Source organism: Pipistrellus hanaki, assembly GCF_964339955.1.
Source record: "Pipistrellus hanaki genome assembly, chromosome: 12".
Lineage (NCBI taxonomy): Eukaryota > Metazoa > Chordata > Mammalia > Chiroptera > Vespertilionidae > Pipistrellus > Pipistrellus hanaki.
The window spans coordinates 49,921,375-49,949,076 of record NC_140514.1 but is presented as its reverse complement, the minus strand read 5'-3'; the positions used below and the strand labels follow the sequence as shown (position 1 = coordinate 49,949,076).

Below are 27,702 nucleotides of genomic sequence, written 5' to 3'. Positions count from 1 at the left end.
GTCATGGGTGTGGGATCATGGTTTTAGGGCAAAGAGTAAAGGTTTTTTTTTTTAAAAAAAAAAAAAACTTTGGCAAGTTAACTATATAAACAACTGTCTTGATTGTTACTTTTATAAGGAAATATCATCCTACTTCTTGGAGGGCAAACTCATATAAGACAAAAGTGGACTAAAACCTCTTACCTGCAATAATCATTATTTTTCACCTTCTCTATTTTAAAAAGCATGTAAAATATATAGTCTGTCGCTGACAACTAATCCCAAGCTATTGCTCATAATGGAGATCTGAATGGAACAATTTTTTTTAAAACAAGTTGGTCCTCTATTTAATTCCTTTAAGTAAACTATATATCAGACACCTGATAAAACAATATTAGCTGATGCAATCAGGCATCGATTCAAATGGAGACTGCAGTCAAGAAATCAAGAGAAGGCGGAGACTAGGAAGGGCAGCAATGAGAAAATTAGAAAAGATCACCAAGAGCAAAGATGTATCGTTAGAGATCAAGGCCGAGGCTACCCACACCCTTGCATGCAAAAGCTGGACAGGGAGAAGGCTGACAGAAAACAAATCATTCACTTGAAACAGTTGGGAGGACTGATTGCTTTACCAATACCCCAGGCCACCAGACAGACAGACAAGTGGGTCCTGGAGCAAATTAAGCCTAAAACATCACTGGAGGAAAGTATGACAAAACTGAGCTGTCCGACCTCAGGCACATCAAGACAAGGCAGGCTCTTTGGAAAAGACAATAATGCTGGGAAAACAAAAGGCAGCAGCAGAAGGGGAAGGCCAACTGTGAGGACAGACTCCATAATAGAAGCCACAGGCGTGAGTCTACAGCTGCCGGAAGGGGCTGCTGGGACCGGGACACTCATTCATGGGGTCGTCGGAGACAACTCCACAGTACGTGACACACAGAGTAGTGAGGCAATAAGCATGGGCCAGATAATTCACAGCGCTGATTTTCTCCCAAAATGCTATAATTATCTGCATATTAATAAAAAATAAATTCTAAGTTTAAAAAAACAAGATTCAAGGCTGAACAAAACTATGAGTTTCATTGTGCACACAACCGTTTTGCCAACTGTAGCATGACTGTTCCATTCCAAAAGATAATGAGGGTGTTTAAGGACCAGATGCAAGGCCCACATTCGAGTGCAATTCATGACTGAAAAGGTGAATTACTGTTCATGGTGTTAGGAGAAAAACGTTTCAGTGCTATTGGGAATTCATTAGCTTAGGCATACCTTCATAATTTTGGTTGGTATTTTGAAGATAACCAAAAGGGAGAAACTAGAGTTATAAAAAAATAATATAGTAACAGCATAATATGCTAATTAGACCAGATGTCCTTCCAGACAACCTTCTGGAGGAAGCCCGGGTCCTGGCTGCATGCTGGTGGCCAGAGGGAAGCTCAGGTTCCTGGGTGCCAGAGGGAAGCTGGTGCCCGCAGCTGAGGGAAGGGCGGGCTACTCTTGCATGAGTTTCATGCATGGGGCCTCTAGTAAAAACATAAGACTCTAGTTATGCAATTCCTTCTGGTTACAGAAAGAATCCTTTGTAGATCCATAGGAATAAATTATTGATCTATTCAAACCTCCACCATTAAGTAAAGTTACATTAAGTAAAGTCTGGAGGATTCTTAAGAGTTATGAATTATTGTAGAAACATTTAAGTAAAGTCTGGAGGATTCTTAAGAGTTATGAATTATTGTAGAAACATAAACCTTCACATTGTTCAGCTGATGGGGGAGAGGGGAGAAGGTAAGCGCCCAGTGTCTCCTGGAAGAGGTATAGTTATGAACTGTATTTCTAATGCAATCAAAGAATAGCTTTGCTACATCTGCCCTAATAGTTGATAGCACCTGAAAATCTAAGCCTAGACGGATTGTGAGAAGCATTCAAGAAGCAGTTAACAAAGCACCAACTGTGTGCCTAGAGCTAGGCTTGTTGCTATGGGAAAACAGAAAAGTAAGGAGACACATATGGGTCCTGTTTTCAAAAGCTTAAGTGGTAGCTTAAAATGTGGTTTTCATTTAAAAATTAGATATTCTAAATAATATGTTGATGTTAAGCTAACGTTCTTAGACCTATCTTCTTTCCAAAAGAGGCAGGTTACTTTGGGCTTTGTTACTCTGAGAGGAGTGTAATTATTATGTTTGCGAAAGTTATGAAGCAATTTTATATTTAAAATTAAGTCTAACCTGTGAGCAGTAAAAATTATCTCCATTTCACAGAGAAGGAACTAGACATGAGATGAAATACTTATCGTATCAGAACAAGAATATGAATTCATGGGCTTTAAACCTCCAGCCCTCATTAGTTATCCTTTCCTCCTCCTAATTAAGTCAGCAAAGTGACTCACATGAATGCTCATACGGGATTTACTTACTAAACAACCATTCTTCCAGTTTTAAAATAAGTGGACTAGGAATAAAAACTACCCTTTGAAGTCCTACGCAAGTCTAAAGACAATGGGAACCTAACCCAGGATCATTTCAAAGGCTGGCTGCTTTGGTTGCAGCCTAACGCGGGGCTTGGCTCCAGGGCTGGGCCACAGAGTGGTCCAACAGAAACAAGCGTTTGAAATCAATCTAACACTTGGTTCATTTTCAAGGTTCAGAATGAGGTCCTAACTGGGAAAGCTCCAGAGACAGGAGTTTGGAGCAAAACAGGAGTTTGGAAAAACATTTGCTTAATCATCTGGGTATCAAAAATCAACATCCTGAATATCCTACTCTATTCAAAGTGAACAGGCATAAAACTTCTGAGACAAACCAGTATGAATGGTTAAGTCACATCTCAAGCAATGAATCCAATCCAGACTCTTTTAAGATGCAAGTTACTTATGTTATCTATAAATATTTGGCTTCTAAGAATAAGGACATAACATACTTCTCAGTATACTATAGTATAAATCAAATTCCATGGATTTTAAAATCACAATTCACTTTAAAGAGAAGATTATTCTTTGGGGAAAATGGCTACTATTAACTTGGTGAGAAAATAGGAACAAAGAAAGAATATTAAAATAACCCAGTTTGGCCCTGGCCGGTGTGGCTCAGGATGGGCATCCCTTGAACGAAGGGTGGCTGGTTGATTCCCGGTCAGGGCACATGCCTGGGTTGTGGGCACAATCACCAATAGGAGGTATGCAAAAGGCAGCTATCAATGTTTCTCTCTCACATCAATGTTTCTTTTTCTCCCTCCCCTTTCCTCTCTCTCTAAAAAAAATCAATAAAAAAACCCAACTTTTAAAAAATAACCACAGTTGATAGGATGTAACAGAATATCTCCTAAGCTAATGTTATTACAATTTTAAAAGCATCACAGATAGAAATCATTATTTTAAACACAAACAACACATTTTCATATAAAATATAGTTAAATTTGAAAGTCCAAATTTTCTTGTAAAATAGCTTCTAGGACATTAGCTAATGTAATACGGATTCAAGGATAGTGAGTAAATGAACATTATTATTTGCATTAATGATTTACTTTTTAATTAACTTTTTAACATCTATCTTAGTAGTAAAAATATCTTCGGTTAAGGATTTGGATTACATTTTAGTTTTTAACAAAGATATAATCTATATATAATAGCAAAGATATATAATCATATATAATATAATTATATGTATAATATATAACTACTAATATATATGATTATATATATATAAAATCTTGTTTTTGGTCAGTTTTATCTATTTCAGTGACTTTTCAATTAATAATAAAGTTTGTTTGAACAGAAAATCAGGAAACACTTTTTATGGTGGCTTTAAACTGCATTTTTAACCCAAAAATATTATCCAGAGCCATTTTAGACAACAATGTAGCCCAAGTATAAATAGCAGAAATTCATGTTTCCTTGAACAAAGCAAGCTTCTTAGTTTGGCAGAGTCCTGGTCACTTAACCCTGTGGGAGCGCAGGGCTAGGAAGTGAACATAAAGTCAGGTTTCACATTAAACCATAGGTTCCTACAGAAACATTTTGCTGAATACTTTTTAATCACTTCTCAAGGGTAGCTGTTCACCCAAAGACTGATACCCATCACTTTCGTTATCTCTTATGAGGAAACGTTCCTTTTCAAGTTGCTGAAATTGTTACCAGCAAACACTGTCATAACCTTTCAGTTCAAGACATCAGTATCAGTGTGAACTGTTTCCATTATGAATAATAAATGCGTAAAACAAGGCTGCTATTATTTTAGACTGCAATAAATACACAAGGATGAATGTTATTTTTCATAAAAATACAATTTCTAACCAATTTAGGAAATTTCCAAACTCTGTTATAGAAGTCAGTCACGTGAGATCTGAAAGTTTTTTTTTATTGGTGGCCACACAGTTGACTACAATATCTCTGTTTTCTTGTTATTTAAAAAAAATATGGAACCTGGACACTTAAACATTATCAATGCAATAATCACGATAGACTTTCACTGAATCTTTTAAAAGTCTGTAAAAATTGCCAAGGTCATGATGAATACAATTAGTGTAGCTACATCATTTGAAAAAGTAATATAAATTATGCTGCTAAAGACAAAACACATAAGCACAGATAAACATCACAAGGTGACAGCAGTAATTCATAACTATTTAATATGAAAATCAATACGAAATTAATTTTAAAAAGGTATGTCAGAGAACTTGGTAATTTTCACGTTAGCAAAAACAATGTATCTACTTATATATCTCTAACTTCTATGATACAATAAAATACTTTTTAAAAGATATGACATTCAAATGCTTCATTTACACAAATAATATTGCCAACATTAATAAAAGTGATGCCCTTAAATATGAACTGTTCTGCTATGATTTAAAATGTTTTCTTTACTTCATTTTATATTTTTGTTAGCAGTTATGTGTTGACAAGAGGTTCCTAGTCAAAATACTGTTTCCCAAAAGTAATATACATCATATTGCTTGAAATGAACAGCCATATAAAAGTGGTAATCATTTATCTAAACATTGATTATGAAAGACAACTGGCATATATTCAGGCAGAGTGTTCAATTCATGATGGTTTATTTACAAAAAAAAAGTATTTTTACTGAAGCTAACATGATATATAGGTTTCTATGTCACTTGCTACAGCCTCTTAAATTTATAAAAATATTATATAAAATACCACAGCCTTTAGAGGATATAACTTCATGTGGTTCTGATACTAGCAGCTGAAAAGTGTTCATAATTTAAAAATAAATAAACTATAGAGGTAAACCAGTTACAAAACAGCGAGGACTGCGATGGTCACGAGACGGAAAAGAATTGCTTAATTACACAGTAGCTAGCAAAATGGTGAAGCAGTTGGATCAAAAGTTTTAAAAACCTCTTTCAGAGATTTGTCATCTGTTTCCCCACTAGGGTCATCCTCTGGGGTGGGGCTCAGCTGTCCCAGCTGCCTGGACTGCCTGGGATCGCTGTACTGGGGTCTCATTAAGCCGGTTAATGCCTGCACGGGAAGGCTGTGCACTGCAGGGACCTGGCCTGCACAGGAGCTGCTGGGGACATGGGCCTGTGAGTCCGCTGGCCCATGGACAGTGGCTTCCACATCGGCAGTGGTTTTCTGCGGCAGGACTGCTTCTCCAGGAGTGCGCTCATTTTTGTCACTGCCTTTTAAACCGTCACTTTTTTTCTGGCTCTCTGCATTTTCTGTTGCTGGCTCTGGTGCAGATGATAAGCCAGGCTCCCGAGGGTCATACAAACTAATACCACTGAGAACTGAACTTGGAGTCCCCAGTGGAACACCAGCTGAAGACGAGAGTTTAGGAGTGTAGGGAGGCAAAACCCCAGGCCCAGAGTTGCTGGTTACTGCTGCTGAGGGCTGTGATGCACCAGGGCCTGACCTGGCTAAGTGAGGGGCACCCTTTGGTGTATGTGACTCCTTCGTAACTGCTTGCTGAGACACTGTACTGTGAAGTCTGTGAAGTCTAGGATCACATTTTTTTTGTAGCCTGGGGTCTCCCAATTTACTTGCTGAACTGTGCAAGTCCCCAAATTGTTCCAGGTAACCTTCTCTGTTTGTTAGGTTAATTTTGGCTTTGACTGCTAATTTTGAATCCACGGGCACTGTGCTTTGATGGAGATCGCTTTTCAAATTCCATAACCTCTGGTCAGCTATAAGAGGGGGCAGAGGCAAACTGATTGAAGAGACGGGGTCAGGTTTTGGTAAAGGGACTGGAAGTAAGTCCTCCGGAGCCCACACGATGTGTTTTGCGAAGTTGGGCTTGGTGAGTCTGATATCCATTTTAATGTGACTGAACTGCCTCAGCTGCGACCGTGGGTCCTGGAGCACTGCCCCCGGGGGGGAGTCCAGGGGTATCAACGAAGCCTTTTCTCTCAGTTCTCGTTCTGTGTCCTCTTCCTCCTCATCTCCTCTCTTGTGTGTGACATTAGCGCTGGAATGTGCGTGATGTAAGTCGCACTTGGCTGCGCCAGCAGAGGAGCTCACCTGCCCAGTTCCATTTCCTCTTGGTTTCCTCGGATCCCACACGAGTCTGAGACCTGGTGCGGGAGACTCAGAAGATTTTCTAATGTCTTGTCTTGGGATGGTTCTAAGTCGAGGGTCAGCAACCTGGTTCCCTTTACTCTTCTCTTTAGCAAGTCTTGGATCAGTAGGAGTGCTGAGTTCCAAGGAAGTCTGCTGCTGACTCCTTAAAGTTTCTGTTTGTTTCTGTAATGTTTTCAGTATTGCCTTGACACTGCTCCCTTCTTCCTCTTCACTACTGGAATACCAGTTAACAGGATCATCTAAATGCAGACAAAGACTTATTATAAATAATGAAGCATGAATATTTGGCCTGAATTAAGATAAAAAAGCACATGCTAATTCTGAAATAAGTGTAGCTTAACTTCAAGACAATGCATCACAGTCCCTGGCCAATGTGGTTCGGTTGGTTGGGTATAGCCCCATGTACCAGAAATACAATGCCATCATAGAGTTTCAACACTGGAACAAGGCAGGCTGCGACAATCAATTTGGTTATCACACTCTGGAAAGACAGAGCTGGGATACTGGAACACGTGCAAGAGATAGCCAGGGCCTTTCCCACCAGTTGGGCAGGGGAACTCAGAGCATGTGTGGTGTATGTAACAGAGTTCCAGGAGTAGGCAAATACTCTGGGGATAGGAGACTAAAAGGAGGGGGAAACCAAGATGGCAGAGTAGGTAAACACCTAAACTGCAGACTCACACAACAATTTCAAAAGTACAACTAAAACAAAACATTTATCACCCAGAACCACGGGAATGCTTGCTGAGTGGAAGTTCTACAACTAGAAGGAAAGAGAAAAGAGCATAGATACGTGCACAAGAGCTGAAAAGCTGAGGTACAGAGGCTTGCGAATCGGGCGGGCAGCAGGAGACTGGGTGCGCTGCTTTATTCAACCTGAAGGGAGACAAGCTCCTGATTACTCTGAACTCGTTTCTGGGGAGACGCTGGGGACCCAAACTCCTACGAGAGTAGCTGGACTGTCTGCCATCAGGTCAGAAAGTGAGGGTGGCTTTCTTGCAGAGGTGCACGCAGTAATCATTATTTACTGCGCTGGGGTGTGGGATGTGGGGACTTGGAAACTCAGAGACACAGAGATAGCTGACTGGCAGCCATCACTGTTTGCCACGCCCTAGCCTAGTGACTCCCTGAGACCCCACCCCACACAATCTACAAACCCATCCAAGCTCCATGCAGCAGCTTTTGCATATAAATAGCCTGCCCTGTCGCAGCTTAACCTAACAAACTGCAGCTCTAGTCAGACAGCTTCAAAACCTCCAAACCCCAAGCAAAGAGGAGAAAACTGTAGTTCTCGCTATAGTTCTTGCTGGGTGGCCTCCGACAGGAGCTGACCTGCACCCCATTGGAGATCCAGGAGCCAGTGTACCTAATAATCAGTTTGAGACGACACCAGATTTCAACTCCTCACATCTGTAAGTGACACATTCAAGAGGTAGGTAGACTCAGTGAGCACCAAAGCCCCACTGAAGCAAGTCCTTCCCCATAAGTGTGTCTCCAGGACAGCAGTTCTTTAATTATAGACACAGTGGATGCTCACAGCCAATTGGCGTGGGGGTCAATTCCTCCCAGTGTACCAACAGCAATCAAGGCTTAACTACACCAAGACTTTGCACTCAGCCCACAAATGGGTGCACCAAGAGTGTCTACCTCAGGTGATAGGGACCTATAGGTCATCTACCACAGAAAATCACTCCATCAACACAGAGAAGCAGCAAAATGCGGAGACAAAGAAACATGTCACAAATGAAAGAAATGGAGGAAAGCAAACTACTAAAAATAGAGTTCAAAACCACATTTATAAGGTTACTCAAGAATCTTCTTAAAAAATGCCAAGAAACTTGATGAGACCTCCAAGGAGCTTAGTGAGTCCTTCAAGGACCTCAATGAAAATGCCACAAAAAAAAAAAAAGAAAAAAGAAAAAAAAAGAAAGAAAAAAAAAGAAAAAGAAAAAAGTAAAAAAGAAAAGGACCAGTCAGAAATTAAGCATACATTGTCTGAAATAAAGAATAGACAGAAACTCAACTGTAGATCAACGTACCCCAAGAGTCAAACCAAAGATATGAAATACGAGGAAACGAAAAACATCCAACCAGAAAGGCAGAAAGAAAGAAGAATCTAAAAATGTGAGGATAGTGTAAGGAGCCGCTGGGATGGCTTTAAGTGTACCAACATGCGGATTTTTGGGGTGCCAGAAGAAGAGAGAGAGCAGGATAGTGAAAGAAATAATGACAGAAAACTTTCCCTAACTGGTGAAAGAAACAGACTTATAAGTCCAGGAAGTGCACAGAACCCCAAATAAGAGGAATCCAAAGAGGACCACACCAAGACACATCATAATTAAAATGCCAAAGGCAAAAGACAGAGATTCTTGAAAGCAGCAAGAGAAAAACAGTTACCTATAAGGGAGTACCCATACAACTGTCAGCTGATTTCTCAACAGAAACTATGCAGGCCAGAAGGGAGTGGTAAGAAATATTCAAAGTGATGAACAACAAGAACCTATAACCAAGATTACTCTACCCAGCAAAGCTATCATTCAGAATTGAAGGTCAGATAAAGAGCTTCACAGACAAGAAAAAGCTAAATGAGTTCATCACCACCAAACCAGAATTACATGAAAAGCTGAAGGGTATTCTTTAAGAAGAGGAAGAAGAAGAAAAAGGTAAAGGTAAAAACTATGAACAACAAAAAGACATCAAATACATACCTACCAACAAGTGAATCTAAAAATCAAGTGAATAAAAAATCTGAAGAACAGAATGGACTGGTGAATATAATAGAATCAGGGACATAGAAAGGGAGTGGACTGACAATTCTCAGGGGGAAGTGGGTCTGAGGGATGCAGGAAGAGATTGGTCAAAAATCTTACACCTATGGTTGAAGACAGTGGAAGGGGTAAGGGCATCGGGTGGGGAATTAGGTGGAGGGGAGCTATGGGGGAAAAAAAGAGGAACACCTATGATTGAAGACAGTGGAAGGGGTAAGGGCATGGGGTGGGGAATTAGGTGGAGGGGAGCTATGGGGGAAAAAAGAGGAAAAAAGAGGAACAATAAAGATTTATTTTTTTAAAAAGACCAAAAGGATTTGGATCTCCTTAATTAAAGCAATCCTTAAGCTCTGAATTTATTTTGATAAAAATATGTTTGGAAAGAAAACAAAACACTAATAATGACAGTTAAGGAAGCCATGGGTACTGAGCAAATGAGGGGTGAGGTGCAGACTTTTCATTGGTATTTTACTACATTTTTAGATATTTGACCTATGTGACTATATTAGCTATTCAAGCACTAAATTAAAAATATCAGCCGAAACTGGTTTGGCTCAGTGGTAGAGCGTTGGTCTGCAGACTAAAGGGTCCCAGGTTCTATTTTGGTCAAGGGCATGCACATTGGTTGTGGGCACATCCCCAGTAGGGGGTGTGCAGGAGGCAGCTGGTCGATGTCTTTCTCTCTTCGACGTTTCTAACTCTCTCTCCCTCTCCCTTCTTCTCTGTAAAAAATCAATAAAATATATTAAAAAAATATCAAACAAAACTAACACCCTAAAGTTTATATACTTGGCCTTTATGAGAACACTTTGGGCCTTACTCCTAAAGTCTGTTTATCCCTCGTGTGTTGTGCACAATAAATAGAAGGTATGGTATGGTGAGTCTCCTTCCTCTCCATTCAGACACACATAGGTTGACACTAAGTTGGACACACACACACATACACACACACTAGAATATCCCGGATCAATAGGCCATTGCAGATATTCTTATTTTATCTCCTTGCATTACTAAATGAACTGATGAATATAATAGAAACTAATATGTTTCTACCTCATGGAACTCTAGTGTTACCCTCTTAGTTTGAATAGATCAGTGCTCACAAAGCAAGCAATTGTGTTTAGGGTGGGGATGTGTCTTAATATACAATAGAATACACTATGTCACAATAGCAAAAGGTTTTATTGGTATCTCAGGGTCTAAGAAAACTAAGTCTAGATTCTAAGTCTCTTTCCTTCTTCTCTTGAACATCCAGGAAGCCTAGAGCTGGGCTTGCAATTCACTTTAAATATTTCTGTAGAGTAATGTTCCTCACAGAAGTCGTTACCTGACCCAAAGAGGGAAGATGCTATTTTGTTCTCACTTTCATATGAACATATTTAATAAGCAGTCAAATCCCTTTTGGAATGAGAATGAATATAGAAAAGAAGGAAAGTAGAACAGCAGAGGCCAACAGGAAGCAAATATTAGGAAATGATGAGTAACAGCTTTTTATCAAGAGACAGATATGATTTATATAAGCATTAAAATTTTATAAAAATCACCAGTTATATAATATTATAAGATTTTATATAATCTAGAAAAGTGATTCTCTTGCTTATGGAAATATAAAACTCGGTAAGACTATAAAAAATTGACTGTTAAATGGCTGTTTTTTAAAATTAAATTTTAGCACTTAAAGGAATAAATGCAAATTGTACAGGAAATTAAGTTACTAGGTATCCCTCATTTCCCTGTGATGTTAAATAAAGAATTAATGTTACCTTATTTGAAAATATAATGACTATTTATGTAATAGCTTGTAGCTACCTACTGTTATAGTTTAAGATAGTTACTAATAAATTTTATGTTTGAGGATGGCCACCAATTTTGTAATTCATAAGAACTGGATGCTTTAAACTTTTCTCTCCTTGATTAAATTAACTAGATGCTGTACACTTATTAACACTGAAAACACCAAGGTAAACTTAGTGTCTCCATATTATCTTTTATCATGCACCTGAAAGCTCCTTCAACCTGGCCTGTGGGATCGGGCTGTCAGCTCTCTGACATCCCTTGGGGGTCCCAGATTGTGAGAGGGTCAGGGCCAGCCTGAGGGACCCCTCTGGTGCATGATCGGGGTTGGGAAGGAATGTGGGAGATTCGTCAGCAGAGGGATTGCCGGAGGGCTCCAGGGTGTGTCTGGTCCCTTTTGCTCAGTCCTGATCAGTCGGACCCCAGTAGCAACCTAACCTTCCAGTTGGAGCATCTGCCTCCTGGTGGTCAGTGTTCATCATAGCAAGCAGTTGAGTGCCCTTAGCATATCATTAGCATATCATGCTTTGATTGGTTGAATAGGAGAACTGGACACTTGGCATATTATGCTTTTATTATATAGGATAATATTCCTTAATAATAAAGCAGAATCTGAAGTGTATAGTCTATGCCCATAAACATTCCTCTAATAACTAAATTGTTCTGAGCTTGGTCTACAAGTCAAAATTCCTGAACTGGAAGGTGTCTTATTCCTTTTCTACAATATGTATTGTCTTCCAAAATAAAAAGACCTAATAGCAAGTCTGCTCACTCCAATTTCAGATCTAATCACTGGTTCAAGTTAACCACCCTGCAACTAATTGCTAATATACCATGGCATGGAAACCACAAACAATCCCCAAAAGAGAGGAGCTATGAAGTAAGCTGGAAACATGATGGGTAGTTCAGAGAAACTAATTTTTCAAACTTTAATCTATTCAAAACCATTTTATGAACTGAGTGACCCAAACAGGTGAGATGCTGTATCATAACATGTGACACATCTACTGGGGAAATGCAAATCAAAATCATAATGAAGTATCACTTCATACCTACACGGATGGCTAAAATAATTCCAAAAATAGAAAATAAGTGTAGGGGAGAATAGAGTGACATTGTAACCCTCCTACATTGCTGGTGGGAATGTAAAATGATGTAGCCACTGTGGAAAAATTTGGTGGTTCCTCAAATAGTTAAACATAGAGTTAACAAATGACCTGGCAAGTTCACTCCTCGGTATATTCCAAAAGAATTAAAAACATGGACTCAGACACTTGCATGACACTATTCTTTGCAGAATTATGAAAAAATAACATGACATACCTTCTTCTTTGCTGGGTGCTCTCTGAGGTTGGTTGCTGCTTGGTTCTTCATCTTCTTGGTATTTCTGAGTAAGTCTGACAAAAAGAGCTCTCTGCACCGCAGGGAGGAGACCTGGTGCAGGCAAGGGGTCATGGCCTGTCATGCTGCCGCTGCCATCACACCCACTCCCACGGTTAGGTGAGTCTTGAACAATGGGAGGCTGATGCTGAGCAAACTCATCATGCCACATCCCATCTGCGCACATAATAAAGAAACAGACGTTGATTCAAGCACAGTATTCCACAATAGAGTACCACTGTGAGTTCAAAGAAATTAAAGCCCTACTAATTAATAATCACATTTGATTAGAAAATTATTATGTGATTGCAAATATTTTAAAAAGTTTTTAAAGCCGAAACTGGTTTGGCTCAAGAGCATCGGCCAGCAGACTAAAGGGTCCCAGGTTCTATTTTGGTCAAGGGCATGTGCCTTGGTTGCGGGCACATCCCCAGTGGGGGGTGTGCAGGAGGCAGCTAATCAATGTTTCTCTCTCATCAATGTTTCTGGCTCTCTATCCCTCTCCCTTCCTCTCTGTAAAAAATCAATAAAAAATATCAATATTAATTAAAAAAATAAATCTTATAGAAAAAAAGTTATTTAAGTTCTATTGTTACAATGTTTAAATTTAAAGCCTTCCCTGGTACTGGTCAGTGGTTAGAGCATGGGTCCATGATCTGAAGGGTCTCAGGTTTGATTACCGGTTGAGGGCATGTGCATGGGTTGCAGGTTTAATCCTGGCCCTGGTTAGAAGACAACCAATCAATGTGTTTCTCTCACATTGATGTTGTTCTCTTTCTCCCTCCTTCCCTCTTTTTCACTCTCTAAAAATCAGAGGAAAAAATATCCTTGGGTGGAAATTAACAAAAAACAAACAAACATATTTTAAGGTCTCAATTTTATCACATTTTACTTAGGTTTATTTGTCTTCACTTAGCTTTATTTAAAACATACTTTCTTATCATTCTTTTACTGAAAGATAGGACTCCAAATATTTAGCTTGTTATTCTGAAAGGTCAACTTACCACTAGAGTTACTGGGTGGCTGAAAATTAGGTGCACCATGCTGAGAATAGTAATTCTCATAAAACTCGGCGGGGTTTTGTAGGGACTCATAACTGGTACTGAGCTGCATTTCACCAGAACCTTGCAGGTGTGATGAGCCTGGAGAATCATGCTTCTCTCTGGGTACTGGAAAACCTGGGCAATGGTAAGCACCACTCATACTTGGTACTGACAAAGGTGCATCTGGTTGAATTAATCCAGCTCCATGCGGACCAGGTGGCAAAGGTGGGCTCTGTGGCACTTGTAGGCCAGGCGGTCCTGCACAGGGATGATGTCTAGGGGAGCCTGAGTGCATCACAGGAATACTGTGTCCCTGAGACATACTAGGTTCGGGACCTGGACTTGACCCAGAGCTGTAGATATGCTGATGATGTGGGCTGCTTTCCTGAAACTGTGATCCTGGTGGTGAGTCACTGTCATAAAATGCTGGTGGTCTGCAGATAGAAAGAATAATATTTCTTAGTTCAAAGAAAAGAGGCAAACAAGAATGTCACATTTTTAAATGGTTACATGGTTTTCTATATCAGAAGAGAATAGTCTGTATCTAAGAAGCCATTTATTCCATAGTACCTATAACGGGAAGTACCAACATGTGCATCCTGCCTTTGTTTTAGCCCAAAGTTTTCTAAATTGCTGATTAACGTTTGTTCTAAATCGTATTCATTACTGCTTTTGAAAAACGCAGAAAGTACAAAGATAAATAAGAAACACCCCTAATCCCATCACCCAGAGATAAATGTTTTGACTGTGAGGAGGTTTTAAAGCTGGCTCAGGTTTCTAAAGAGAAAGCCAAGAGGAGGCAGCAGAGGACGGGGACAAGGAGGACGTGGGAAGGAGCAATCAGGTGTGTGCCAGACAGCTGCTACCGCTACCTCAGCTTACATGATTAACATGGACCCAAGTTAGTTTCTTAGTAAGAATTTCTAGTGAGAAAATGCCACAGTTTTTGAAAATTTTAACTTACTTCTTCCCAATCTTATGAGCTAAGTCCACAGTAGGTTTTACAACTATTTCAAAGAGAGATGGGATTTTCTTGAAATCATCAGAGCGATCTGCCTGGAAATCCTCCTCAGGGTCAGAGAAGGGGACGTGCTCCGGTGGGGTTGGCAGGAGCCCCACTCCTGGCGGTGGCTTGGGAAGGGGGGTTATGCCGCACTTCCTAAGTTCTTCTAACTCTCTTTCGTCCTCATTTGTGGGGTCCTCCTCAGTGTTCAAAACCTGAAAGTAATTGGCAAAGATTACCACAAAAAACAAACTATAGTCCTCACATTTAAAACTGTGAAGAGTTCAGCAAATTAGTTCTATTAATAGGAAGATATAACGTTAAGTTGCATGGGTCACACACAGCTAACTCATTTTGATAAAGAGAAAGAATGTCAAGAGGTAAAGGATATTTCTCCAAGTAAACTAGCTTTTTAACTGCAGAACAAGGATCAGAATAAAAGATTCTTAATTCCTAGCCCAATATTTCTGCTTTTCTAAAACAATGTATCAATGAAATAACAAATCCATGACTTATTAGCAGTTTTATAAAACATGATTCAAGTCAAATGAATCTAAAGAGACTTAACAATCAAGGAACAAAAACATTACTTACTTTGTCCAAAAGTTTCTTTGTTTCTTTAGTTAAATCATCATGTGAAAATTTACACTTGTCTCCTTGGTAACATTTTGCTCCACTATGATAGAACTTGCATGGAAATTCATGTAAATAAAAATATTAAGGAACAGACCAAATGAAATAAAATTCTAATATTTTCAGCCAAAAAACAAAACTGCTGAATCAATAAGACTATAATTATATACTGTACTGAATTTCCTATAATCACATCAGATAATTTATTTTAAGGTGAAATATTTTAGTTATATAGCAAAATATTCAAAAATTTAAAATCTCTCTTACTCTATTAAAACTAGAAAACAATTTTAAAAGAAAAATATTTATAATAGTTATAATATTTATAATGTTTATGCAAACCCTGTTATTTTCCACAATAAAATAAAATATTATGCAAAACAAACACATTTTATAGCAAGAACTCATACCTATTAAGAATAATGAGCTTGATATGTCATGTTAAAGCATGTATACATTTTTGGGGGACACCCTGTATTTTGCCAACTCTTTCAGGAAGCACATGCTATTGAAATACTTATAAGTGTATATTAGATACAAAGTACCTTTATTTCACAGATTTTTTTTTCCCACAGGGAAGTTATTTATTTCATTTCCCTAAAGAATAAAAATCAGCTTGCCCTTCTGAAGTACAAAGGGTGACTAGCCTTAGTTTATGTAATGTGTTGTTTTAAATTTAAAACCAAACTAGGCTTTCTAGGTTGTACTTAGGATTTTTCAAACCCTCAATTATTCTCTCAAACCTCAATATTTTGGTTAACATAGTTTCAGTAAAGGATATTATGCATGTAAATGCAGTTCTCCCCCTTTGTACAATATCCTTGTAAATAAAATCTGCAGATCTCTTTCCTCTTCTCCAACTCTGCATCATGATCAAATTTACATTGATCTCCCTGTTCCAAAGAGAAAAGAAAGGAGGAAACAAAGAGAAAAAAAGAAACAACTGAATTGAATTTTCTCCATGGCATTTCATAGTGGAACTACGGTTACATCTTCAGTCTTTAAATAATGAGTTAATAATTCAAACAATTCCTTAAGAGTTTTGCTCAAGATGGTGGGTGTGGTTACTAGTATCACCACATCTAGCTGAGCCACTATAGGGACTAATTTAACCATCTGATGTGGCTGTGTTTATAATGGGTCAATAATGGTAACTGCTTTCTAGGGTTGCTATAAAGATTCAAACGTTTAATATTAGTATTCCACTTTGAACAGTACTTGCCACACAGTCAGCACTGTATTCATTAAATAAAATCTGATTTCAACAAATTACATCATTATCCCAAAATATCATTAAATGAATTCTGATGTAGTATTTACATGAGTTACATTGTGAAGAACCAGTTTTATTACAACTAAGTGAGAAATGAAAAAACTACACCCCACCCCCGAAAAAAGATTTAAATTTAAAAGAGCATTTTGTAAGTGAAATGATTTATGATATCCCTGTGAATTTACCTTAATACATCTCCCTTCCAGGAAGTATTTACAGATTTGTTTTCCTTTGTGTTCCACTGTGTGCTGATTAATAAATTCCTGAGACATCACCTTCCATTTTTTCCCTGGTTTATTATACTGCAAGAAAAATTTTTATTTAAATGCAACATATATTAAATTGTACAGTCTAATGAATCTGGAAAGCAGTTTAAACTGACTATTAAAAGTGGCAAGATGGGACATTCTGAGGTTACTCATTTATTGGAGAGAGATGCTTCTAGTGAACTGCTTATGCTACTAGGGTTGCAAAGAGCCCTATTTCTATGTTAAGGAAGATGCAAAACTACATTTTAAAGCATAAAATCATGAAGAGCTTGAAAATTAACAATAACACTCAATTTTGGCAAAGAAACAATAAAATATAGTGTTGATAGGTATGTTATAAAAGACTTAGAATTTCCATGTTTGACACAAAATTTGTACTTTATAGGATTATTCTAAAGGAATTGTCAGAAAGGCACACAAAGATTTATTCATAAATATAACAATAGCAGAATTACTTACATAGTAAAAAACAAACAAACAAAACCCTACCACACCAAACAACCCTAGAAACATTCTACACATCTAAACAAATCACAATTTTATAATAAAAATAAAAAGCAAAAAATATAACCCCACATTTAATAGCATATGTCTCTAGATGAATCCCTTAAAAATTAATTATTTTGTACTTTCTTTAGAGAAAAAAAATCCTCAGTGAGGATGTATTATCTTTAATTTATAAATTAAAAAAAAATTTAAGAAAAATAGTGTATGATGGCAAATCTCACAACCCTATGTTTTCCTTTGTCCTCAGGCACCAACTTGACTTCTGTGAGTATAAGACTGAATTATGACGGGATGGTTCTTGATCGTGCTAAAGACACCACTCATGTGGCCATGACATAGCACTTTTCACTGAGCACCTCGCATGTGTGTGCCCAGTGCACTGTAGAAATGCAGTGACTATTTGCTCTCCTGATTTGATTCTAGTTTTCCCTCAGTTTACTAGAGAACAATCTTGCACATTTTACTAAAATTTATCACTGCTATTTTGAACTGCTTTCAAACATACCAGTTTTATTTCAAAGTCACCTAAATTTGGATCTCTATATTAGAATCATGACTAATTAAAAGACAATTACTTTTTTGGAATTTATTTGTATTCATTTGATCTGAACTAAGAATGATTCATTTTACTAGAAAAGTAGCATTAAAATCGAATGCTTTATTAGTAGCCAAATAGGTTAAATGATGGAGAAGCTAATCTCCTCATTATATATAAACTCTCAGTACCTCGTGAAAGTCATCCATTCCTGAATACATACTGGGTCCTTTACTGACTCTTCCCCCACGGTCTTTGCGTTTGATTTTCTTCAGCAAACCTCGTCCACGACCAACATTAAAACTTTTAAGCCTCTGTTCAGTACCTAAAAAAAGTTAAAATGTACTTCAAATACTATAGAAAAACAGCACACCTGTCAATATATTAGTTTATTAGAAACAGCTGTTTGGTGTTTTTTTTGTTGTTGTTGTTAATCCTCACCTGAGGATATTTTTTCCCAGTGCTTTTAGAGAGAGTGGAAGGAAAGGAGGGAAAGAAGAGAGGGAGGGAGGGGAAAAAGAAAGAGGAGGGAGATAAATAGGGAGATAGATAGATAGATAGATAGGATTGATCAACCAATGTGAAAGAGACATATTCCTTGGTTACCTCCAACCAAGGATGGAACCTGCAACACAGGTCTGCCCTTGACCAGGAATCGAACCTGAGACCCTTCAGTGTGTGGCCGATGCTCTACCCACTGAGGACACCAGCCAGGGCAACATCTTAGTTTTTAACAGTCTAGAATGTACAGTGCATTTTTCTCCTCTAAATTCAATGAAAAAATTAATTCAATCTTTACATTTTAAAACTTTCTGGGCACTGCTTCTTATATTTTTGTTTTTTAATCCTCACCTGAGAATATGTTTTCATTGATTTTTTTAGACAGAGGAAGAGAGAGAAACTTTGATGTGAGAAACACTGAGCAGTTGCCTTCCATACAGGCCCTGACTGGGGCCTGAACCCCAACTTTTTTTGTGTACAGGATGATGTTCCAACAAACTGAGCCACCATGCAGGGCTCTTTTGTTTCTTAAGGGATGTTAACAACATTAAGGAAGACAAAGAACAAGTATGTACATTGATGGAGAAGTCAAATCCAGTTTCATCCTTTTCAATTTTCCTTAGAAAAAGCAATTAACAAGGCTTTCAGTTTTTCAGAGAATTAAATATTATACTCATCTCTATGTAAGACATTGTAGGTATTAGTGGTTAATTTATAGCGAATTGTTTCTATTGATAATTTTTAGTACATAACACATATATCTTCAAATAAGACTTTTATGTCTTTTACTTTTAAAAAATATAATTTTAAAAATTGATTTCAGAGAGGAAGGGATAGAGAGAGAGAGAGAGATGGAAACTTCAATGATGAGAGAGAATCACGAGAGATGACCTCCTACACAATCCACACCAGGGATTGAGCCTGCAACCTGGGCATATGCCCTGACCTGGATTCAAATTGTGACCTCCTAGTTCATAGGTCAACACTCAACCACTGAGCCTTGCCAGCTGGGCGACTTGTCTTTTACTTTTGAAAAACTTGCTATTTAAAAGCATCTATAAAGATAGCCAAATAGCAAACAGTATTTACTAGGGTGGGAAGTTAAAATACAAAATGATTTCTTATTTTACCAAAGTCATACTGTACTAATACATCTTCTAATGATCTTAAACTATAAAATAGCCAATAAATACGTGGGGAAAAGTTTTATCTCATTAAAATAAATTAAAATTAAAAAATAACGTACTGATTTTCACCTCAAAGAATATTGTGTGTAGGGACTTGGAGAGTATGGCATTTTCACACACTAACAGAGATGTTATAAATAGGTACATCACTTTTTTGGATATCACTTTGCTAAATGAATAAAAAATCTTCAAATATGTGGCTATGTCCTTTGATTCAATTCTATATTTTAGATTTTATTCTTAAGAAATATGTTTACAATAGATTGGTGGAGACCTGGGGCCTGGGGCCTGTGGCTGGGGGTCTGGGGGATTGTAAGAGGTTAATGGGAGAAAAAAGAGGACAAATGTAATATTTTCAACAATAAAGATTAAAAAAAAAAAAGAAAGAAATATGTTTGCCAAGATGTTTTCTAATATATGTATAAATATGCAAGATTAACCACAGAATTTTAAAAAACTGGGTGCAACTTAAATCTCAAATAATTACTATCAAACAAACCTAACAATTCGTTAGACAAATTATGGTATATCTACTTTGAACAGAATGCAGGCATTAAAAGCTACTCATTAACATAAGAAGTAACGGTGGTGGAAAACAAATTACCTCAGTATAAATAGTTTTCATTAAAAATAATTGTCAGAAAAATTCTAAAAGAATGTACACCAAAAATGTTCAAGTAATTATCTCTGGAAGTAGGGATTAAAATAATTTTATCTTTGGTCTTTGCTGGGTTATCTTGTCTACACATAGGAAAAGTTTTTGGTCATACACTCCTTCCATAATCCAGGAGAAAACAAATGTCAAAAATAAAGGTATCACTCAGTTCATTACCAGCACGAACAGAAAGAGCCTGATGGAAAACCTCAGCAGGAAGGGGCCTCCACATTCCGGCTCTTCCCACATGAGTTATCTCCACACCACTGACTATACGTATGGCAGCAAATGCATAGACAAATTCCTTTCTCCTTAGTTCAGCAAAGCCTAGTTTCATATTTTTCAAAGGAATTTTGCTAGGAAATAAAGAAAGCCATAGAAATAACCAAATTTACTTGTAACTGACTGCTTTTCTCAACAATAATTAAAGGATAGATACACAGAGTTTGGGTGCCCACTGTTTAACCTCAGCCTCATCTTGCTCTAGTTTTCTTGAGCAGAACACATTGATCTAACATTTCTTAAGCTTGGTTCCATCTTTATGGGGCCTACAGTTTCTATGGTAACTTACCCTGATCTTTCCAGGGACCATGTGTCTCAATATAACAGATAAATAGGTGATGACTGTAGAAACTTCTTTAGATTAGGTTCTTATTTCCAATCTTGATATATGTCCTTATTCCTAAGGACAACTTTGCAGAGCAAAGGTAACCACCATATTTTAAAGCCAAACAAAAGAATAGCTTCCCAGCCCTAGCTAGTCTGGCTCTGTGGTTAAAGCGTAGGGTTGTGGGTTCGATTCCAGTCAAAGGCATGCACCTCAGTTGCAGGTTCAATTCCTGATCTGGTTGGGATGCACTTGGGAGGCAAGTAATCGATGTGTCTCTCTCACATTGATGTTTCTCTCTCTCCCCATCCTCCCTTACACTCTTTTAAAAAAATCAATAGAAAAAATATCCTCAGGTGAAGATAAACAAAGAAAGAATAGCTTTCCAGTACTCTGTCTTTACTGGTCTAAAGTATATAAATACTTAGAGCATCAGAGACAACAGAAAAAGGTAGGTTATTTTTTTTTTCTTTCAGTATAGTAATATATTGCAGAGAAAAACATAACAGGAAAATTGTTTTATACTTTTATATACTTTTAAAATATTAGGGTATCTTTCGAATTCAAATATTAACATTTCATACAGATTGAAATATTTATAGATTTCTGTCCTCAAGGCCTACAAAATAAAATAAAAATGAATAAACTGATCTTGAGAAAGGGCTAAGAAATGTAAGTTTTCACTCCACAGCTACCTATTTTAATAAGGTTGTTACATTCAAAAACAGATTGACAATTTAAAAACTTACCTTGCTGAAATCCTTTCATTCTTTGTTTTTTCCCTGGTTCTTTAAAAAATGATGATCCTAAAGCAATACTGGAGGGTTCTTTAGCTTGTCTGTATTGTTTGAGCTGACTGTCAAAATCTTCTTCTGTTTCCTGACTGTAGTTACCGTAGTTGTCGTCACTGTAGTTACCAAAGTTGTCATCACTGTAGGTACTGTACTCACCATAGTCTTTACTTTTAAATCTTTTGTTATATTGAGTCCTCCTTGATGTCATGTAGCTTCCTGATATGTGCCCATGCTAAGTGGAAATGGACAACTCACTGTTAGGATTTTTCAGTCACATACAGGAATTGATAGTAACATAAGGCCTCTTTTCTCCCCCCGAAAGTTGGAAGAAAGAAGGAGAGTTATTAGTTCTGCCCTTGATTAGTACTGAGCTAGGACACCATTTAAAAATAAGTTAAAAAGTAAATTGATATTATTAAATTTCATAATGGTCAAAGATCCTTGCTGAGATGTCTTTTGCTTTCCATGCCCCATATCTCAACATTTGTACATATAGGATACTTACGCGAATTGCTGTCATATATGAGTTCTTTCTTCAAAAAAAAAAAAACAACAAAACCCAGAAAAAGTCTTTTTGAAAATAAGGAAAAAATAACTTGGGGGAGAGGTAGAAAAAACATATATATTGTTCTAACATTGAAAAGTTCCAAAACTACATGTTATATTGAATAAATAATGATATGTTTAGACATTTTTCTAAGAAAATATTTGTATCAGAGGTCTAATATTGAAAAATAAATTATTTCCCTAGAAATGGTAGATATCTTATAAACTGCTCATTAAGAATTATTTATGACAATACACCTTATTAACTTTATTGCTTCTTTACTAAAGCATGTGAAAACAACACATTTTAGTCCTAGAAGTTTATTTAATGACAGTATTCAAGCCTGCCTCTATTCATTTTATTAGGTCTATCACGCCTTCTGTCAATTTTTTTTTATTATAAGAAAAAAAATTTTAATTACAATCCAGATAAACTCAGTTTATACATTTTAACTGTGATATAAAAATACTGCCCATGTCAGAATATCAATATGCGACCATGAGTTTTTAATAAAATTTAGGAAAATACTAAGTTCATAATTAGAAATAAAAGAAAATATGTAATTAACACAATAAAGAAATCAATTAGCTCATAAATTTTAAGTACTAAAAACATTGTATTAGATTTTTCATTTTTAAGCAGTATTTTTAAAATTTAAAATTTTTTTTTAATTTTAAAATTTATAAATTTCTCAAGTCTAGCACTTCAGAAATTCAGAAAAGAAATCAAAATGGTAGCCAAAAGGCATGGTTTCTGATTTTTTTTTTAAAGCCAATGAAATAAAACAAAATAATTTTTAAAATTAAGTTAGATTAATTAGTTGAATGGTATCCACATTTCTATTTATAAAAATGTAATAACACTGATGCCTCAATATTATATTCAATGTTTTATGAGTAAAAATTACTTTTAATAGGTGAGTACTAATTTTTCTCTGGAGATTAGATGTTTATCATAAAAACTTTTAAGTCTTAATATTAATTCAATTCTCTTATTTGTCATGGCCTTCTCAAAAATAATCTTCATAGTCCTAGTTTTTAAAATAGAATTATTCCTAGCCTTCACTTTATCTTCTCCCTAGTTTTCACAACGGCAAACATCCTGTCTCAGGGCTCCTTCCGCAGTGGAAGAGTCTCCTGGCTTCCTGAAGGTCAGAGCGCCCAGACTGGCCACAAGCAGCCCCATTCATTCTCTAGGTCCTAGGAGAAAGTCTCCGTAGGCTGCACATGCTCATCATACGAATGAACAAAACACACCAGCAAGGATCCAGCAAGTGTTTTTTAAAGCCCAACAGCAAAAAAATAAAAGAAATGAGAAAAACTATTAAATTCTGCCACAGCATACAGTTTATCTGATCACTATGCTGGCTGATTACTAGGCCATCTACACTGCTAGAATGTCTTGTTTCTGCCAAACAGAAGCTGGCCCCTTGGCAATTTCTGTCAACATGAAATAAGGGACCAGCAGGGGAAGATATATTAAGTCCTCTAGTGTTAATATATATTCTACTTTTGGCCTGTAATTTTGTAGATGTTATATCGTTTTTCTTAATTTCTTGGAGTTCTTTAAACAAAAATTCTTGCATCTCTAGGGATATATAATAGTTGATAATAATGACAATAACTATATTGTTTAAGAAAATGAGTCATTTAAAAAAAATGTGCTATTGTTTGCATATTACTCTTTTATTAGATAGGATATATATATATGTACATAAATATTATAAATAAAGTTTATTATGATGTCTTAAAATATTTTGTATTTAAAACACTTCAAATAATTTTTGCACTTAAAGAGATAGATGTCACAAAATTTATATGTAGAAGTCCTAACCCCAGCACCTCGCAATGTGACTGTACTTGAAGATCAGGCCATTAAAATGGTGATTACGCTGTTAGGATGGACCCTGACCCACTACGACTGGTGAAGAAGAAATTTGGAGACACAGAGAGATACCAGGTTGTGTGATGCACAGAGGGATGACCATGTGAGGACACAATAGCAAGAAGGTGGCCAGACAAGCCAAGGAGAAAGACCTACACAGACCCTTCCCTCAGCCCCAGAGGAAACCACCCTGCCGGCACCTGGCTCTCAGACTTCCAGCCCATAGTCGGCAAGAAAATAAACTTGGGTTGTTTAATCCACCCGGTCTGTAGTATTTTCTTACGGCAGCCTAAGCACAATAATACACAGTGTATTTTAAAGCATATATCTTGTAAAATATCTTTGCAAAATATCAGAAAGTAAAGAATAAAATTGAAAGTTTAATTTTTTCCCTTTTTAAGAAGCAGTACTTCAAAACTACAATGAATACTACTTCATACCCATTAGGAAAGCTATTATAAAAAAAACCCCCACAGATAATAACAAGTTTGACAAGGATGTGTAGAAATCAGAAAACCTCATGCACTGTTGGTGGGAATGTATCGATAACACGATGCAGCCTTTGTGGGAGACAGGACCGTGGTTCCTCAGAAAGTTAAACACAGAATTGTCATATGATCAGAAACTCCATTCCTATAAGTAGACTCATGTTCATAGCAGTATTAAAAAGTTAAAACAATCCTGGTGGTCATCAACAGAGGAATTAATATATAATTAATAATCCTCTGTATATGCATGCAATGCAATATTATTTAGCCTTAGAAAGGAATGAAATTCTGACATATGTTGTGCTGCATCATGAATGAACTTTGAAAATTTTGTAAGTTAATAAAAAAACAATTACTGTATAAACCCACCTATATACGGTACCTAGAGTGGGAAAATTCATAGAGATAGAAGGTAGAACACTGGTTATCAGGAGCTAGGGGGGAGCTAATGAGGTTTTATTGCTTAACTAGAGACTCGGTGCACAGATTCATGCATGGATGGGGTCCTTCGGCCTGGCCTGCAGCTCTCTGACATGTCCAAGGGGTTCTGGATTTAAGAGGGTGCAGGCCAGGCTGAGGGACCCTACCAGTGCATGACCAGGGCCAGAGAGGGACCACAGGAGGGCTCCAGGGCATGTCCGGCCTGTCTGGCCCAGTCACAATTGGCTGGACCCCAGCAGCAAAATAATCTACTGGTTAGAGCGTGTGCCCCCTGGTGGCCAGTGTGTGTTATAGCTACCAGTTGAGTGGTCAAACAGTGGAATGGTTACTTAGGCTTTTACATATATAGATGGAAACACAGTTACTATTTGGGATGATGAAAAGTTCTCAAAATGTATTATTGTGAATATGCTTAATACTACTGAACTGTATATGTTTACATGGTTAAAACTATAAATTTTATGTTATGGGTATTTTATTACAATAAAAAAGACAATACCTGAGGAAATGGAATGTCATAATCCCTGTAGAAACCAGTTCTTTTTTTGTGGGAACTTTCTGTATGTCCGACATCTGAATCAAAGCTGTAGTCTGAACTGTCATCACTAGATGGAGAATTATGCTAAAAGAAGAAAAAATAAATACATTACTTGCAAATTAAAGAATATTTAACTAGTAACTAGAGAAGCTTATTTCAGTTAGAGGGGCTAACTAATAGATTACATTATCCTAGTAGGTTCTAAAGTATTAATTAAAAATTTCTTGTTCCAAAGGCCACCCCCAAAAAAATTCTCTAAAATTTTCTGAGGGAAAGCATATCTTCCCCTCATCTCAGGGACTTCATGGCAGCATTTTCCTCATCATACTTTTGGCCCAGGGACTTCAACCAGGAAATACTAAATCTCTATACTCTAAAGAAACTTTAGATTTAAGATTCTTAAAAGAAATAAAGTTGGTTTCTCGTCACCAAAAATGTTTCTAGAACATGCATAGAGTATGAATTAATTTATTTTTACCTAAAATAGCTTTAGAGTTTTTATTCTATTGTATAAGTATCCTGAAGCTAAAAGATTCTAAAACATTCTAAATTATAAAATAAATCCAACCCATAAAACTGAACAAAAGTGAAACAGAAATCACCAGTAATTGATAAAGTGACAAATATCATTCTTCAAGTATGTGTACAATTTCTAAAAAAAAAAAAAAAAAAAGATTTTCATATACATTTTACTTTTCTTTCATTTCTATTATACAGAAAGGGCAAATAGCAATATTAAAATTTTTCCTCTAATTTATTCCTTTTTAATGTGCACGAAATAGGGTCACTAGGATAGTACTAAGAAGTAATCATTAACCTGGAATTAGCAATTGGTCTACATTAAAATCTCTTCCATCTCATCAAAATAATTACATTCCCAGGTTGAGCATTCTTTAAACAATTCCTAAAGGTCTTATCAGTGAAGAACTGGCTCTGTATTTTATCCTTATTGCATTCCCAGTATCTAGACCTAGAATAAACTCAGTTAAAATTTGGTTGAATTAATTGAACTCTGATGCTTTTAGAGATGTTTTCCTCTACTACATTCTTTTTTTTAAAAAAATGTTTTATTGATTTCAGTGAGAGAAAGGGAAAGGGGGAGAGAGAGAAACATCAATGATAAGAGAGAATCATGGATGAGCTGCTTCCTGCACACCCCCTACTGGGAGTCAAGCCAGCAACCCGGGCATGTGCCCTGACTGGGAATGAATCATGATCTCCTGGTTCATGCATCAATGCTCAACCACTGAGCACACTGGCTGGGCTCCTCTACTACATTCTTAAATGCTTTTTAAGGAACACAAATTGTTTTCCTCTACTTTGTTTTTCAAATGTTTGGGGGGTTAGTTTTATAGTGTTGTTAGTTCTGTTTTATTGATTTGATAAGTGATGTGAAGAAACCTTTTTATAATTATACTATGAAATGTTTCATGCTTAACTACCTAATCTTTGTTGGTAAGGATTTGAAATAAATATTGTCCATTTAAAAGTCAAATTTGCTCAGTTGCTAACAGAAGTCAGCTTTAGCTCAAAGGAAAACCTTTCACTTAAATAAGATAACTTGCTTAAGAAAGAAAAAGCTCAAATGAAGACACTGCCTCAGGAAGAACTATCAGAGAATAGAAGTTCTGCTTAAGGGCTCACATCCTATCTAATAAAGAGGGAATATACAAATTGACCATCATGCCATAACAAGATTGCTGTGCCCACAGGGGAGGCAGGGATTCTGTAACACAAAATGGCTACGCCCATGGCAGAGGCAGGGATTCTGTAATATAAGATGGCTGCGCCCACAGTAGAGGCCAAGTTCCTGTAATCAACCTTAATGAGCAATCAGCAGGTACCTGAGGCTGCATGGTGCTGGGCCAGGGCAGGGGACCTGAGGCTGTGCTCCCCGCCTGGTGGGGCTTGACAGGGACCTCAGGCCACACCCCCACCCCGGCACTGGGCCAGGGGACCTGAGGCCATGCCCCCCTTCCCTGGCACTGGGGGACTTGAGGCACTGACCCCTGCTTGGCCAGGGAACCTCAGGCTATGCATCCCACCCTGGCACCTGGCCAGTCTACCTGAGGCCGAGCCCCCCCCCCCCCCCACCCCACGGGGCTTGACAGGGGTGGGGCCAGCTGGGTCTGGTCTGGAACTAGCCCAATGGAGGTGGGACCAGTTGGGTCTGGGTCTCGCATTATATGGAGGCGCACATGGATGGGCGGGGCTTGCCTCTGGTTCCCGTGGCATCCCCCAGACTCTGACAGGAGGAGAATTTTCATATACATTTTACTTATTTTCTTTTCATTTCTGACACTTCTATTGTACAGAAAGGGCAAATAGCAATATT

At 37.3% G+C, this 27,702-nt stretch overlaps 1 protein-coding gene across 1 annotated transcript in view; it reads right to left on the bottom strand.

Annotated features, from left to right (window-relative positions):
* Window positions 1-64: 64 nt before the first annotated feature.
* ZC3H6 (zinc finger CCCH-type containing 6) overlaps window positions 65-27,702 on the bottom strand; it is a 49,287-nt gene continuing 21,649 nt past the window's right edge. The window contains exons 3-12 of the mRNA XM_084900215.1: window positions 25,329-25,451; window positions 21,425-21,701; window positions 17,917-18,050; window positions 16,600-16,716; window positions 15,923-16,034; window positions 15,103-15,212; window positions 14,470-14,723; window positions 13,467-13,939; window positions 12,406-12,639; window positions 65-6,759 (exon numbers count right to left, since the gene is read on the bottom strand). Coding sequence (XP_084756341.1) covers window positions 5,297-6,759; window positions 12,406-12,639; window positions 13,467-13,939; window positions 14,470-14,723; window positions 15,103-15,212; window positions 15,923-16,034; window positions 16,600-16,716; window positions 17,917-18,050; window positions 21,425-21,701; window positions 25,329-25,451 — 3,297 coding nt within the window. The 3' untranslated portion in view covers window positions 65-5,296. The remainder of the gene's footprint in view (window positions 6,760-12,405; window positions 12,640-13,466; window positions 13,940-14,469; window positions 14,724-15,102; window positions 15,213-15,922; window positions 16,035-16,599; window positions 16,717-17,916; window positions 18,051-21,424; window positions 21,702-25,328; window positions 25,452-27,702) is intronic.